This window comes from Elephantulus edwardii, unplaced genomic scaffold (genome assembly GCF_000299155.1).
Source record: "Elephantulus edwardii isolate Elephantulus edwardi_28Jun2011 unplaced genomic scaffold, EleEdw1.0 scaffold00044, whole genome shotgun sequence".
Taxonomy (NCBI): domain Eukaryota; kingdom Metazoa; phylum Chordata; class Mammalia; order Macroscelidea; family Macroscelididae; genus Elephantulus; species Elephantulus edwardii.
In genome coordinates, this window is record NW_006399794.1 from 17,473,670 (window position 1) to 17,488,510 (window position 14,841).

Here is a 14,841-nt window from a genome sequence, read left to right on the forward strand (position 1 = left end):
AATCAGATCTGACTGGCACAGGAGGAGATTGTTCCTCCTTCTCCAGCAGAGCATCTGGTGGATTCGAACCACAAACATCTGGGATTGCAGTGCAGCTTCTTGCCACTAGAGCTTGCCAATCATTCCTATGTTTGAGCCAATTGTTACTGTCACTTTGTCAATCCTCCTCTCACTGAGGGTCCTCTTCTTTGCTGACCCTTTATCAAGTCTGACAGCTTTCTTTAAGAATTGACAGGTCTCTTCTGATAATAGATCCAAAATACACAACGCAAAGTGTCATCACTTCCACTTCTAAGGTCCTGGCTGTATTTCTTTCAAGACAGATTTGTCTACACTTGTGACAGTCAATGGTATAATTCAATATTCTTCAACAACATAATTAAAGGCATCAACCCTTAGGTCTTCCAAATTTGCTATACAGATCTTACATACATATGAGGTCATTAAAAATACCATGGCTGGAGTCAGCTGCAACTTAATTCTCAACATAGCAATAGAGATCTTTTGCAGCAGATCCGTCCAAAGTAATGAATTTAATTTGACTGCATTTTCCACAGGCATTGGTTGTGGCTCAGAGTAAATGAAATTCTTGATTATGGTGTTGCTTATTGGGAAAGTTGTGAGGGTTTTGGTTTTATGTTAATATAATCCATACTGAAGGTTATCTTATCCATAAAGTGCTTCAAATCTTCACTTTCAGCAAGCACAGCTGTGTCATCTGTGCATCACAAATTGTTAATGAGGCTTCCTCTAATGCTGATACCTCACTTTTCTTCATATGGTTCAGCTTCTTGGATTATTTACTCAATATACATATTGACCAAATGTGCTGAAAAGATACAACCCTGAATCATACTTTTCCTCATTTGAAGGCATGCAGTATCTGAATGATCACTGTTATCCTCAATATGACTTGTAACCATGGAGGTAAGGTATCATCATCTTCAGTATAGAAAGCTTTAAGATTGCAAAGGATACATAATCCCTTTTAGGAGGATTGCCCTCTAGCTTCAAAAACTTTTAAAAATTGGTATATAAAGGCCATTATTGGCCTAAAATCTACCTCTGTAACATGACCAGGTTAATGAAGGTTTTATGAGGAATGACTGACACTTGTTGCTATCTTTGTTGTTGTTTTTATATTGTCTTCATAGCAACCATATGCACAATGAACAAAACCCTGCCAATTCCACATCATCTTCACAATCACTGCTATGCCTTACATGGCAATCACCATATCAGTTTATCTCTTTGAGGGTCTTCCCCAGCTCTGCTGACCCTTGACTTTTCCCAGGGACTGGCCCCTCCTGATAACAGGCCCAAACTCTATGAGTCAAAGCAAAGTCTTATCACATTTATTTCTGAGGAGTTTTCTGATTGCACTTCTTCTAGACATATCTGTTTGTTCTTTTTGGCAGTCCATATTCAATATTTTTTACCAATACCACAATTCTACTAGGAAAAGGCTAGAAGAATTTTTCTTAGAATTCTAACAAAAGGCACCAATTCTTTTTGCTGTATATAGATGAAATAATTTAAGTTACAAATACTTTTGGTGTCTAATGAAAAGACTCATAGCATGCAGACATTTATAATCTGAAATACATCAGCTGTAAAGTCAGCACGAGAGGAAAGAAAGCATCAGGCAGCAAGTAAACTTGGCAAATGCCCAGCCCTATACCTCATTCCAGCTCCATTGTTTTCTACTCTGTATATATGAAAAATGACTCTCAGGTACTGCCAAAAGACTGTTCTGTGAAAAGGAGCCTTCATGTGAGAAGAAAATGTTCATAAAAGTTAAAGATGAGATAATCTTGAAGTATGAAGATACACAGAAAACGCATAACAATGTATGGGAAATTTCATTTAAAAGTTAAGAATCCAAACTTCTCTATATTCTCCAACCTGGAGTTTGGAAGACACGTGCATGCTGAACTGTTGAGAGAATGCTGTAGCATGCAGAGGAGCCTTATTTCACATTCAGTTCTGGACTGTTAGGCTGTAACATGCCCTATCCCAGTTGGAAATCATCTGGCTCACACAGACCAAAATACGTTTCTGGAATCAGTCCATAATGATTCTAGTTCAGTTGGTTAAATCTGCTGTGCCTACCTTCCTTACCTCTAAGATTCCTCACTACCATTATATCCAAATATCCTCTCAAACTTTCCTTCTTGTAACACTGTTAAAGTCTACTTTTCTGCACAAACAGACTCCCATGGACATAACTATTGGCATTTATTTTCCAGAACCACATGCCATGACCACATTGTTGTTGTTAGGTGCTTTGGCACAGCCTCTGACTCCTGGAGACTCTATGCACACCATGAATAACATGATCAAACTACCGTGGTTCTCATTAGATAGTACCCACTCCCCTTGGCCTGGTTTGTAAGTTTCTCCTTGTCTGAAAGTTCTTCCTAGTCTGTACAATCTGCTGAAGCTTATTCAGCCTCAAAGCATTATGTGAACCTCCAAAGCAATGGGGTTGTAGTGGTAGTTAGGTACACTGGCTAAGAATAGAACCCTTGTCTCCTGCATGGAAGGTGAGAATTATAGCATTGAACCACTATTGCTTACACTGTGGCCACAGGTATGATACATTCTCATCTACTTAATGTTGCCGCTGCCAACCACCACCAACACTCCTCCATCCTCCCTGTAGGCCAATTCTGAAGCAAGTGCCTAGATATAATGACTGAGGAAAAAAACCCTCCAAAGAGTTCTAATCACTAGAGAACTCCATAGTCTTTCTTTTTATTCCTTTAAGTGGGCACTAATAACTTCCTAATCTCAACTTACTTCTAAGCACTTAAAGTCTCCATATTTCATGTAGATCGTTTTGATGCCATTAAGTGCGAGCTCCAATTCCTTTAGGGCTGGAAACGTGTGAAATGCCTCTACATAGGAAAGAGACAGAGAACATCTAAGGCTCATAAAGAATTTAAAAAGAGAAAGATATTAACAAAGACCATGTACTGGGTTCTTACTTTAGGATAAACACTATGTTAAGTACTTTACCTACATGGTTTCTAATTGTCTCACAACATTGAAAAATAGGAATCATGCCAGGAGAACAAACAGGTTCATCCTAGAGAGGGTGAAACCAGGCTGCTCCTTGGAGGCAAGGATTCTGAGGCTTTGTCTGGCATACTTTGGACATGATGCAAAGAGGAACCAATCTTTGGAAAGGGACATCATGATTGGAAGGGTCGAGGGACAGAGACATAGAGGAAGACCATTAGTGAGATGGATTGATTCAGTAATGAAAGAAATTGACTGATGCAGTGACTGGGGTAATGAGGGTAGGTGTGTCAGAGACAGTAAAGTTGGCACAGTATTGAGCAGGTTTCACAGGGTCGTTATGAGTTGCAAATGACTCGATGGTACATAAAAAAAACAACCACCCCACCTCTATTTTACTGCTGAGGAAATCAAGGTTTACTCAGGTTGAGCGATTTACCAGAGACGGCATTTCTGATTAAGTAGATGGCCTAAGATTGAATCTAAGCCTGACAGACTCAAAAGCCCATCTTGGATTTATTATATATTACAAAAAGTCCTGTCCATTACAAAAAGTCAAACACCACAGGGGGAAAAATTTCCCCTATAATCTCAGCACCCTGAGAAAACTATTATATGCCTCATGAATAATGTTCTAGACTTTTTGTTTTGTGCATATTAAGTATTTCTTTTTTACAAAAATGGAATAATAGTTCATAGAGAGTTGCATTGCTAAACCCAAAGGCCAAGACTCTTTGGGGGTTTGAATCCACTGCGGCTTTGCAGGTTAAAAATGGACACTTTTCTCTCATGTGATTGTTGTTAGGTGCCATCAAGTCGTAGACGACTCATAGTGACCTTATGAACGAAAGACCTGAGCACTGTTTATAGAGTTTCCAGAGGCAAGCCATTTCAGAAGTGGATACCACTCTTGCTTCCAGGCTTTTTTTATTTGGGAAGCTCCAGTAAACACTGTCCACCTCATGTGATTACAGCCTCAGAAACCCAAGAGAGGTTCAGAAGCCACTGGAGGGTCAGCTATGAGTCAGCTCTGGCCCCACGGCAATGATTTTCACTTTTGACTATATACACTGTACCATGAAATAATTGTCTCTTAAAAGTAAACGTAAAAAGATTTTCCATATTAAAACATGCTGATATGCCTAATGACTGAATTATAGTATGTGTTGTTGTTGTTGCTGGGTGCCACTTTGTACAAATCATAGTGACCCAATGAACCCTATGCTATACCAACCTCATCATTTCTGATACCTTAGAGCCAGGGCTTAAGTCACTGTGTCAATCCATCTCATTGTATAACCTAGTTTATTTATCTGTGTCCCTAATGGTGGCCTTTAGGCTCTATGATAAAAACAGACCTGAATTTCAGCCCTGACACCTGTGTAACTTAAACAAATGGTATGCTAATGGTGTTCTCTCTCTCATTTTTGTCAAGTCAGAACACACTCATAGTCTCGTGAGTCAGAATGTTCAGCTGTTTCCAGGTGTTACTGAGTCAATTCTGACACATAGTCCTAGTGACCTATGTATCACAGATTGAAACCTTTTGCCTGATCTTGAACCATCCTCACAATTGCCACTGTGTTTAAACCCACTGTTGCAGTCACTGTATCAATCCATCTTATTGAAGGTTGCTTTCTCCATTGCCGACAATCTACATATGAAGGGAAAAGCCTGCTTGGTGGGTGGGTGGTCAGGATGTTTTCAATGAGCATTCTTGTGAAGGTATATTTGCGTAGGATAAATTCCTAGAAGTGAAATATTATACTAAAATTACTGTTTTAAATGATGAGAGACATTGACAAATTACCTTCCAAAGATGTTTCATCAATTTAAACTTCCATCAGTTGCCTGTGAGGGTATCTACTGCCCTTCCAGTCCCGACTGTCATCAGCCCTTTACATTTTTGCAAAATTCGATAGACAGAAAATAGTATCTTGATGATATTTTAATCATTAGTAAGGCTAAATATCTTATCATATGTTGACTGACCATTATATAAAAAGTCTTGGTAGCATAATAGTTAAAGAGTTGACAACTGAGTGAAAAGCTGGCAAGTCAAGCATTCCCAGAGGCTCTGTGGTAGAAAAATCTGGAAATCTTCTGCAGAGATTACAGCCAGGAAAGCCCAGTAGGGCAGCTCTACTCTGTCATGTGGAACAACTATGAATTGGACCAACAACAATAACATCTGATAACACTGGCCTTTGTCTTTTCAGCCCACACTTTCGACAAGCTGTAGGGTCTCCTCAAGGGAAAAACCTCATCACATGCTTAAAAAGAAGAGCCCATTAACTCAAGACAATAAAAACTGCACTCGCCTATGTGGCCCAATCCTGCCTCTCCTCTAGTGCTTTCTGTATCAGTGAAAGTTCCCAGGCTCCTTGTTCTCCTTACTCCTTGCAGTTTCCAAGTCCTCTTATTTCTACTATCTTCTGCACCCCTCTTCCCAGCCCGTTACTCCTGTAAACACAGCCCTGGTTCTGGTTCTGAGCTATCCCTTTCTGGGATAATGCAGTCTCTCAGCTCTTATTTTATCCATCCTCCTCAGTGTTGCCACAGAGCTTCTCTATTTAAAAGCTTTTCATCGTTCTTTTACCTGTAGAATAAAGTCCACACTTGGGCCCTTAACAGATTTAGCCACTATAAACTTCTCTAGTTTTAATTTTCTCCCACACACATCCTCCACAAATATGCAACGCCTCTTCAGGCCCCCTGACGAGGCGCTGCTTTGCCACATCTGTGCCATCAGTCTGAAATGCCTTCTGTGTCTAATTCCTGAGTTACAGTTTTTGTTTTAGGTCTTGACTTAAGTACTACCCAGAAGTCTCTCCTGACACCGTGGTCTGGCTTGAAGTCCCGTTTATGTTCTTGCACAGCTTTTCCCTATTCCCTCTATCATTGCAATTACTACATTCTGCTACAATGGGAGTCTGAGCCCATCTCTCCTACCAAACTCACACATGCTCATCAGAGCAGGAGCAAGATGCACTCATTTCTAAAAGCCAACCAACATATGGTCCTGATATCCAGTAGGGGTCACTGTAGAATTGCTGAATAAACCAGGAGGCTTTGTGCCCTATATTGACTAATACCAGCCTAAACACATCTTTATACACTTCTCTGAGTTCGAATATATCCTGTAAAGGAGAGAAAAGCAGAAGGAGTTTTATCTGTCTTTCATAAAGAGAAGCAACAGCTCACAGAAAATGTTCTAAATAGACAGTGTCAGGGTTTGGCTATAATTCAGGTCTGTATGTTATCCAGTGCCAGCCTACTGTACTCCAGAAAGGACATGCATGTTCAGTAATGGATGGGCCAACGACCAGATCCTAACACTAGTGAATAGCTGTGCTAAACAAGAGGTTAAAAGTAGTTTCAGAAAGAAAAGCTTACCTAGAGGAAGCAGGTTTTCTGAGGCATTGATGTAAATAACAGAACGGAAATGCTTGAAGTCTTTTTCCTTAGCCTGTGGGAAGGCAGTTTAGAAGAAACACAAGATTAGTTCTCTATCTGGTATCATGCGGAAGCTCCAGAGCTGCTGTTTGAAGACCAAAAAGGATAAGAGACATCCTAATCTTAGGAGCAACCATTTATTGAGGGCTGTAGAGACTTTAATTCTGCTTCTTCTATTATGAAAGAGTTAAAATATACAAAAAGATACAGTGAATGATACTCTATAAACCATTATACAGCTCTATCAGAATATTTTGCTGTCTTTGCTTCAAATTCCTTTAAAGAAATGAAACATTAGAGAGATTAGAACTCTTTTATCTAATTTGTGTTTAAGCCTGTCTTTTCCCCTCCCCATTGGACTATGTATTCCAGGGAGACCAAGGCAGATTCTGAGCCACCTCTGTGCCCTCAGTAAACAGCACAATCTTGGAGTAGGCCTCAGTAATGCTTGGTGAGGAGGCTTCTGCGTATGTATATAAGTAAATGAATGAGTGAGTGAAATTAGAATGGATGTGAGGGAAGGAAGAAGCTGAATTTTGGTCAGCACACATCGATACTGTCAACAATATACTGAGAGAGACTCCTGTTATGTTTGGCCTTGTCTCAAAATTATATGTGAACTGCATATTAACATCTCTGGTGATCAGTATACTAGCCTGTTGTAGAAGGCCTTTCAGCCCAACACAACTACTTTTTGACTCAATTCTGAGAATATGCGTACTAAGTGAAGTGAAACAGAACCCTCTTAGAAACAGTCTGCTTCATCACTAATGTGGCCATTCTGTGGTTCCAGGAGACTGGTTTATGTAAGTAAACTCTCCTGGTTGCCATGGAAGGTCTAAGAAGAGGGGGAGCAGTGTTCTTACAAAATAAAAGCCACAGAATGCTAGCAAATGGAGGCCACAAGTTTCCTTTCAAGCTGCCCTTTAGCCAGTGTAAACCAAGAGGCAGGATTCATTACATGAACCACGATGTCTATGAGTTAAGGACAAATAAACTTCTTGGGATAACTATAACCATTCCTGGCAATGAAATGAGAATGCTCTCTTTCCTTTGGGCTCATGTGATGGGAGATTAAAGCCACACAGCCTATCACACCACAACAAAATTCTATTGCAAACTCAAAACCAATTTCATAAGAATATTACCTTTAGTTCATCTCAATTGGAGTAATTGCACTATCAAGTTTACAGAATATTTTTGGGTTAAATATTGTTTTTATGCAGTGAGACCCTATCTATTGTCCTCTCCTCCCATATGAACACATTTCTAGGCTCCAAGGGCTCTGGAGATACAACAGATAAACCAGCTGGGCACCACCTCAGGTCTAATTCAATCCAGTGAGAAGTTTACTGGTTCAGAATAGACAAAGTTGCAGTGAGTTTGTGCTTTAGGTTGGCCTTACCGTGGAGAGCTTCAAGCCGCTCACATTAACGTGGCACAGGTCTGATGGCTTCTTCATACGATGGTGCTTCAGCTGGAACACAGATCAGAGTCAGCTCTCAAAGCCCCAACAAGAGTCATAATTTTCCAAGACAACAAGTGAGTCTTCCTTCTTTGAGGGGAGCAGCTTGGTGTAGTGGAAAAATCTTGGGCTTCAAGTTGCTGAGAATCAAGGTGCCAGTTCAATTCTTTTATACCTTAGTTTTCTATCTATAAAATGGATATAGTAATATGGACAATGTTGTTGGAAGGGTTTATTTTGCTCTGGTGGTCTCTTTTCTGTTGTTTTGGGACTTAGCTTCTTCTATTTGGTCCTTTAAAAACTCTGCTTCTGGGCTTTATCTTTATTCTTTCTTTTTCTCATTGGAAATCCTATACAGGGTCATAATTTGTTTCCTTGTTCATTCATTCATCCATCCACAAAATTTATTGACACTACTCTGGGCCACATATTATGCTAAGCATACAAACGAGCTTTATTTTACCACTGACTAAATTCTTCATCATAGAGTTTATCCTTTCATAAAGTTATAAAACCCCATGGCTAAGTGCCTTGCATAAGGCCTCACAGTTAGATTTGTGGTTTGAATTTAAATCTGTAATCAGCAAACTCTGTGCTCTTTCAACTACTATATATGACTCAAAATGTTAAAAAGAAAGAACTCTCAACTTTAGAGGAGTTATTTCTGCTTACACAAACTTCATTCATTCCTATGTCAATCATTGGGAAGATAATGAAGGAGCAGCAGAAACATATTACGTCTTCAGAGTGTTTATAATATTACAGGAAGCCAGGTGTTAAACAAGTACTTATGAATATAACAATTTCAAAAGAGAAATTAAAGATACTATGTTGTTGTGTGCCATTGACTTAGAGCCCACTGATAGCTGACCCTCTAGTGGGATTTCAGAGGCAGTTAATTGCTTGGGAGGAGACTGCTCATCCTTCTCTTGCAGAGCGCCTTTGGCACTGCAATGCAACTTCTTACTACAGAGCTCCCTAAAGATTTGCGTTGTTCTTGTTGTTGTTAAGTGCCTTCGCGTTGCAGGCGACTCATAGCGACCCTATAAAGGACAGTCCTCAACACTTGTGTGTCCTTCATTCTCTCTCCAGGTTCATAGGTTTTCCAGAGGCAAGCTATTTTGGAATTGGATGCCACTCTTGCTTCCAAGCTTGTTTTAACTGGGGAGCTCCACCCCACTCTCTATCCACCTTGGGTAATCAACCATTAAAGCATTTGACACATCAGCATCAGTGTTCAGCCTCACAGCAACCACAAGTTACCACTGTACAGCAAGTGGACACACCAGGGCTATATGACCTAGAGGAATGTTTAAAAATAACAATCTCAGTCTGAAAATAAGGAATTACCTGAGGAAGTAATATCTCACTAAGACCAAGTGCTAAGTCCTAAAATAGCTAGTAGGAGTTGTAAAGATAGGTCAGACTATAGAAACAAGAGATACAATTGTGTGAGGATGAAAACCAATGCTACAAAAGACAGTAATTATGTGTCCATGTTGGCTCTGTAAAGACATGTAGATTTCATGGCACAGCCAAGAGAAAGCCAGTAAAGGTTTTTATTCAGGAAATTACATGTTTTTGTGAAAAATATTTTTTGTGGGGGAAAATGCCATGTATCCTACACATGGAAAGGATAACACAAGAGAGAAAGGGGAGAGACCAGTGTACCTTACGTTGTTAATTACCTAATAGCCATTTCTCTACTTCTTCCATATTAAATAACCCCAATCTTACTATGTTTCTCCAACTAGATACATTCTTCTGAAACCTTTAACCAAAGGGTAAGTCTTGACCTGTTTACGCCAATCATGGAGGTTCCATATAAGTCTGAACATTGAGACACTGTTTGGAAACAGAAGGAGGTCAGCTGAGGAAGGAGGAACATTTTTTGCTTTTAAAAATATACAAAATAAAGCAAAACAAAGTCCTTCTAACTCTGGATATTATTCTCTATATGTAATGACTGGAATTGTTACAAATAGGTCAGGATCATGCAGGCAGTAATCCCAAGAGGACAAGTTAACATGCGGAGGATGGTAAAGGAAGAAATTCAGGGCTTGGAAAATATCATTAAACCAGCAAATTAGCCTACCATGGAATAACAATGCTTCTGGCATCTTTTTGTGTGAAATAACATACTTTTATTATTTTTAGGGAGATATGGTGGCCTAGTGGGTAAAGAGTTGAACTGCCAGCCCAAAGTCAGATCATTCGAATCCGCCAGCTGCTCTGTGAGACAAAGACGAGCACTATCCTCTTGCATAATTTACAGACTCTGAAAATCTGCTGGATGGTCTGCTATGAGTCAATTCTGACTTCAAGACCCATAATAACATGTGACAGGTGGAGTTTCCAATTACTTTGAAAAAAACTGCTAGCTACTGAGTGACATCATGGGTAAAAGCCATCTTTACTGGGAACATGTATATACATTTGGAAACAATTAAAGAGAAATAATACCACTACAGAAAGTGTTTCTTCACCTCCTCAGTATTAGAAAAATAACAGGTAGATTTCTGTATCTCTCTTAGATGAGAAATGGACATATTAATGAAACAAATCCTATAGGACTCTATCAAAAGTTTACAACAGCTACTTGAGGTGAAATGAGACCAACCACCTCCTCAAACTCTTTCAACATTTGATCTGTGCAGAAATCAATCTTTCAGAAACCATAGAGTCTAGCTACAAAGTGGTTCCCAGAGAGGTCTTCTCAGGGAGCTACCGAACTGCACATTAATGTTCATTTACATAGTGTGTTTTTTACAAAGCCATCAGGACACTGCAGAGAAGAAATCTGAAATTACTTAGCCAAAGTCTATGACAGCCACCCAGCCCTCCTCATAAAGCCTGCTTCGTGTATTGGATAATATATGATCATCAGCTCTGGCTTTCAGCCAGATGCTGAAAAGGGGAAAAGCTGTGAAAGATAAGGCTTCCCCAATCCTCCCTGTTCTGGTGAGATCTCCTGAAAGCAGAGCAGGAATTTCAACAAGCTACTAGGAGCTCTTTGCAATTACTTGTTATGCATCAGAGAGTGGGACAATGACTAGGGAGGATAGAAGGAGAATTGATGCCTTTGAGCTGTGGTGTTGGAGAAGAGTATTGAGGGTACCATAGACTGCCAAGAAAACAAACAGATTCATCCTAGAGAGGGTTAAAGCGGGCTGCTCCTTGGAGGCAAGGATTCTGGGGCTTCGTCTGACATACTTTGGGCATGTTGTAAGGAGGGACAGGTCCTTGGAGAGGGACATCATGCTTGGGAGGGTGGAGGGACAATGCAGCAGGGGAAGACCTCTATGAGGTGGATTGATTCAGTGACTGTGGTAATCGGGATGGGTGTGTCAGAGACAGTGCGACTGGCACAGGATAGAGCAGGGTTTAGGGCTGTTGTACATAGGGTCGCTATGAGTCGTAAGTGACTTGACGGCATATAACAACAACAACAACTAGGAGCTAGAATGGAATTTTCAATTGACTGTCCCTATTACCTATTCTTTACTCCCAACTTAATTTTTACCTGATAGGACTTCAAAAGCAGTAAATGAGCATTCTAGTCCTAGACCAACCACTTATGAGCTTTAGGGCCTTGCCAACTCAACTCTTTGGGGCTTCAATTTGCTTATCTGCACAAATGGTGACAATATAATAAAGATGATAACATATGCCTCACTCAGTGGTTAGGAAAAGAAGTCTGTAACACACTCATCTTCTTTGGTCTTTCATCATATAATGAAAGCACTGGTCCCTTCATCATCTTAGTTGTTTTTAGTTTACCAACATCACTCTTAAGAGCGGAAGGATGGAATGAACTGCAGGTAGTTGTGTCAGATAAGAACTGGTGTGTCCTCATTCTCCACTAGGAGAGTCATCAGCTGATGCTGCTAGGCATTCCAGGACGAATTTACTCTTACCAGAAAGGCTCGGTCTAAAATTTGTCCAGGATTAGTCACTTGGTTTTCCCTCTGAGACCTTCTGTTTCCCCTGACCTCTGAGGGACTCTTTTGCTTAACTTCTTGACCTTCTTCATCTGGTGCCTCATTTACACTCTTGGACTTCTTCTTGAGGTTAGATTTTCGACATACTAACCAGTGTCCTCGGCCTGTTGAGAAGATCAGAAGAGGGGAGGAAATGCCTCTAAAGTCACAACTAGTGTACATACCGAGTAATTATCTAGAATACTTATTACATAATATGTACTGGATACTGTGCTGGCAGAGAGCAGAGGAGGGGAACTCTACACACTCTGTTTAACTTAATTGTCCCCAGAGACTCAATGGAAGACATGCTACTGTCCCCATCTTACACTTTTGTCTCTAAACGTGAATCATCTCCTCAAGGCCACAGATTAAGTGTTTCTGATGCTTTCCCCATTTCCATCTGTAAAGCTTATCATGCTTCTTGTGCCTGTTAGCTATTTTCACATTTGTCATCTTTTGGGAAAAGCTCAAAGGGTGACCTAAACACAACAGGTTCCATCTTACCAGAATTTATTATTAATTTCATCAGTATAGGGGAAAGACTATGTTAGAAACTCAAAATAAGAAAATAATAGGGCAGCGGTTACTTTTTAAAAAATAATACATGTTCAGTATATGAAAAAATTAGAAAATGCTTCTAAGCAAAAAAGAAATAGTCTCCTCATAAAGATTTATAGTGTTGGGAGCCCAATGGAGTCTTGCTGTGAATCAAAATTAACTAGACGGCACTGAGGGTGGTGTTGATGTCATTGTATTTAGTAATCCTAGAAAAACCCCATGAGATTCTGGACATTCTGGAATCTTTTTTCTCTTCCGTCATGGCTGAGAGCCTAGCACTCAGGGAAATCTGCAATTATTTAATCTGAACACTTACTGATTCCCCCCGCCCCTTCCTCTCTAGAGTAGAAGTTCCAGAAGAACAAGGACACAGATTCCTTCATCTCAGTATTCCCAGGGCCTGCACAAATCTTAACTTAATGTTTATAGCAGTGTTGCTGAATGGATGGCTTTGGCCAGGGCCGCTGCCCAGGCAGTCAACCACTTGGAACTCTTTCTGAACATCTACTCTGTGGCAGGAGCTAGAGACATGGGGGCGAATAAAACAAGGTCTGGAAAAACCAGACAGTGAAAATCTTATATTTTATTCATGTCACAGTTGTACTCTTACATGGGGTCCCCAAGACTCAGGACTGACTCAATGGCAACTAGTTTGGTTTCTGAACCGAAAGGACTCAATAACATAGAGAATATGTTAAGTGCCCAGAAGATGGGTCTTCCAGCCTAGGGCATAAGGTGGCTTTAGCAAATTGAAAAAGGTCATCATAAGGAGATGAAAAAAAAATCAGGCAGACTGAGCAGAGGAACGAGTAGAAGAAATATTTGGGAGTATTAAATATCAAGACCATGGAGTAGAACAGCACAGGGCTGTGGGAACCAGCATGGTGCCTCTGACCACTGGGCCATTGCTCATGCACGCCACCACCTCTGTTCAGGGGCTTACTTGATCTTACCCTAGGATGCAGTTCCTGTCGTAAGTCAGATATGAACCATTCTTATTCCCAGTGTTGGCTGACACTTGAGGCAGCCCATTTCTATGGTCTGTCACTATCTCTAAGGCATAGACTCTGGTTCTTCTTTGTTTCAACCATATAGTGTGAGATCCTGGAAAATCTAATCTGAGTTGCTGTCAACAAAAACCTAATATTGGCAAGAATGAAGGTCTCTACTATGTCAAGTGATCAACATGAGGGAAAGAGATGAAATGAAACAGGTTAGACTAAACAGAACATAAAGGTCTTGAAAATCAAAGTGTTTGAGTTTAAAGAGGTAGACTTTTAGCAGGAAAGGAATTCATAGAAGGGTTGGATTTTGTTTTATTTTAAATTCTGACATAGTTTTAAATTCACAGACTGTTATAAAAATAGTACACAGACTTCCTGTACTGCCTTCACCCAGTTTCCCCTCATGTTGGCATCTTATATAATCATAATAGATTATCGAAACCAAGAAATTAACATTGATTTACTATTAGTGATTGACATACAGACCTTCAGATTCTATCAGTTTTCTCACTAATGTCCTCTTTCAGTTCCAGGAAGCAATCCAGACTCCTACATTGCATTTAGTCATCCGTCTTCTCTGCTTAGTCTAACTTGGAACTGTTCCTCATTTTTGTCTTATTACTTTGATATTTTGGAAGAATATTGGTCAATTACTTTGCAAATTATCCTTCAATGTGAGTATGTTTAATACTTTCTCGTGATTATATCAGGGTTTTGCGCCTTGGCCAGACTGCCACAGTCATTCTGGGCATATCAGGGAGTATACTATGTCTAATTGCCAGTGATGATAACTTTGATCACTTGCTTAAGATGTTATCTCTACCATGAAGTTACTATTTTTCTCTCTGAAATAAACATTTTGTAAGAGATACTTTGAGCTTATACAAAGTCCCTGTTTCTCAACATATTTTCATCCATGAATTTCAACCTCCATAAATGGTTCTTACTTGCAGACATCACCGTGATGTTCTAATGATAACTGTGTATTTTCCCGGATTCCTTGTACATGTAATAACTAGACATCTAGCATAAGGAAACACTTCTGCTTCTCCCACCCTTATCTATATATCCAAACATACCTCAGTATCAGTACAGATATAAGAATATTCCTTCATTTATAATCCAATTCTATCATTATTGTTTGGCTGCTCAAATTGTCCTAGATTTAGTCACTGGGAGTTTCTTCAAGTTGGCTCCAAAGCCTTTTTTACATGCCCCATCATTTTGTAGGGAGCTCTGGTGGCCTAGTGGCAAGAAGCCACGCTGTAATCATGAAGACAAGTGGTATGAAGCCACCAGATGCTCCATGGGAGAAGGTATGTAATCTCCTCCCGTGCAATTGACTGCCTCT

The 14,841-nt window shown here is 40.0% G+C and overlaps 1 protein-coding gene across 1 annotated transcript in view; it reads right to left on the bottom strand.

The window, feature by feature from the left end:
• Nucleotides 1-14,841, bottom strand: part of XRRA1 (X-ray radiation resistance associated 1) — a 70,163-nt gene that overhangs the window by 53,489 nt on the left and 1,833 nt on the right. The window contains exons 2-5 of the mRNA XM_006885736.1: nucleotides 11,863-12,050; nucleotides 7,910-7,957; nucleotides 6,421-6,493; nucleotides 2,803-2,900 (exon numbers count right to left, since the gene is read on the bottom strand). Of these exons, the coding sequence (XP_006885798.1) occupies nucleotides 2,803-2,900; nucleotides 6,421-6,493; nucleotides 7,910-7,957; nucleotides 11,863-12,050 (407 nt within the window). The remainder of the gene's footprint in view (nucleotides 1-2,802; nucleotides 2,901-6,420; nucleotides 6,494-7,909; nucleotides 7,958-11,862; nucleotides 12,051-14,841) is intronic.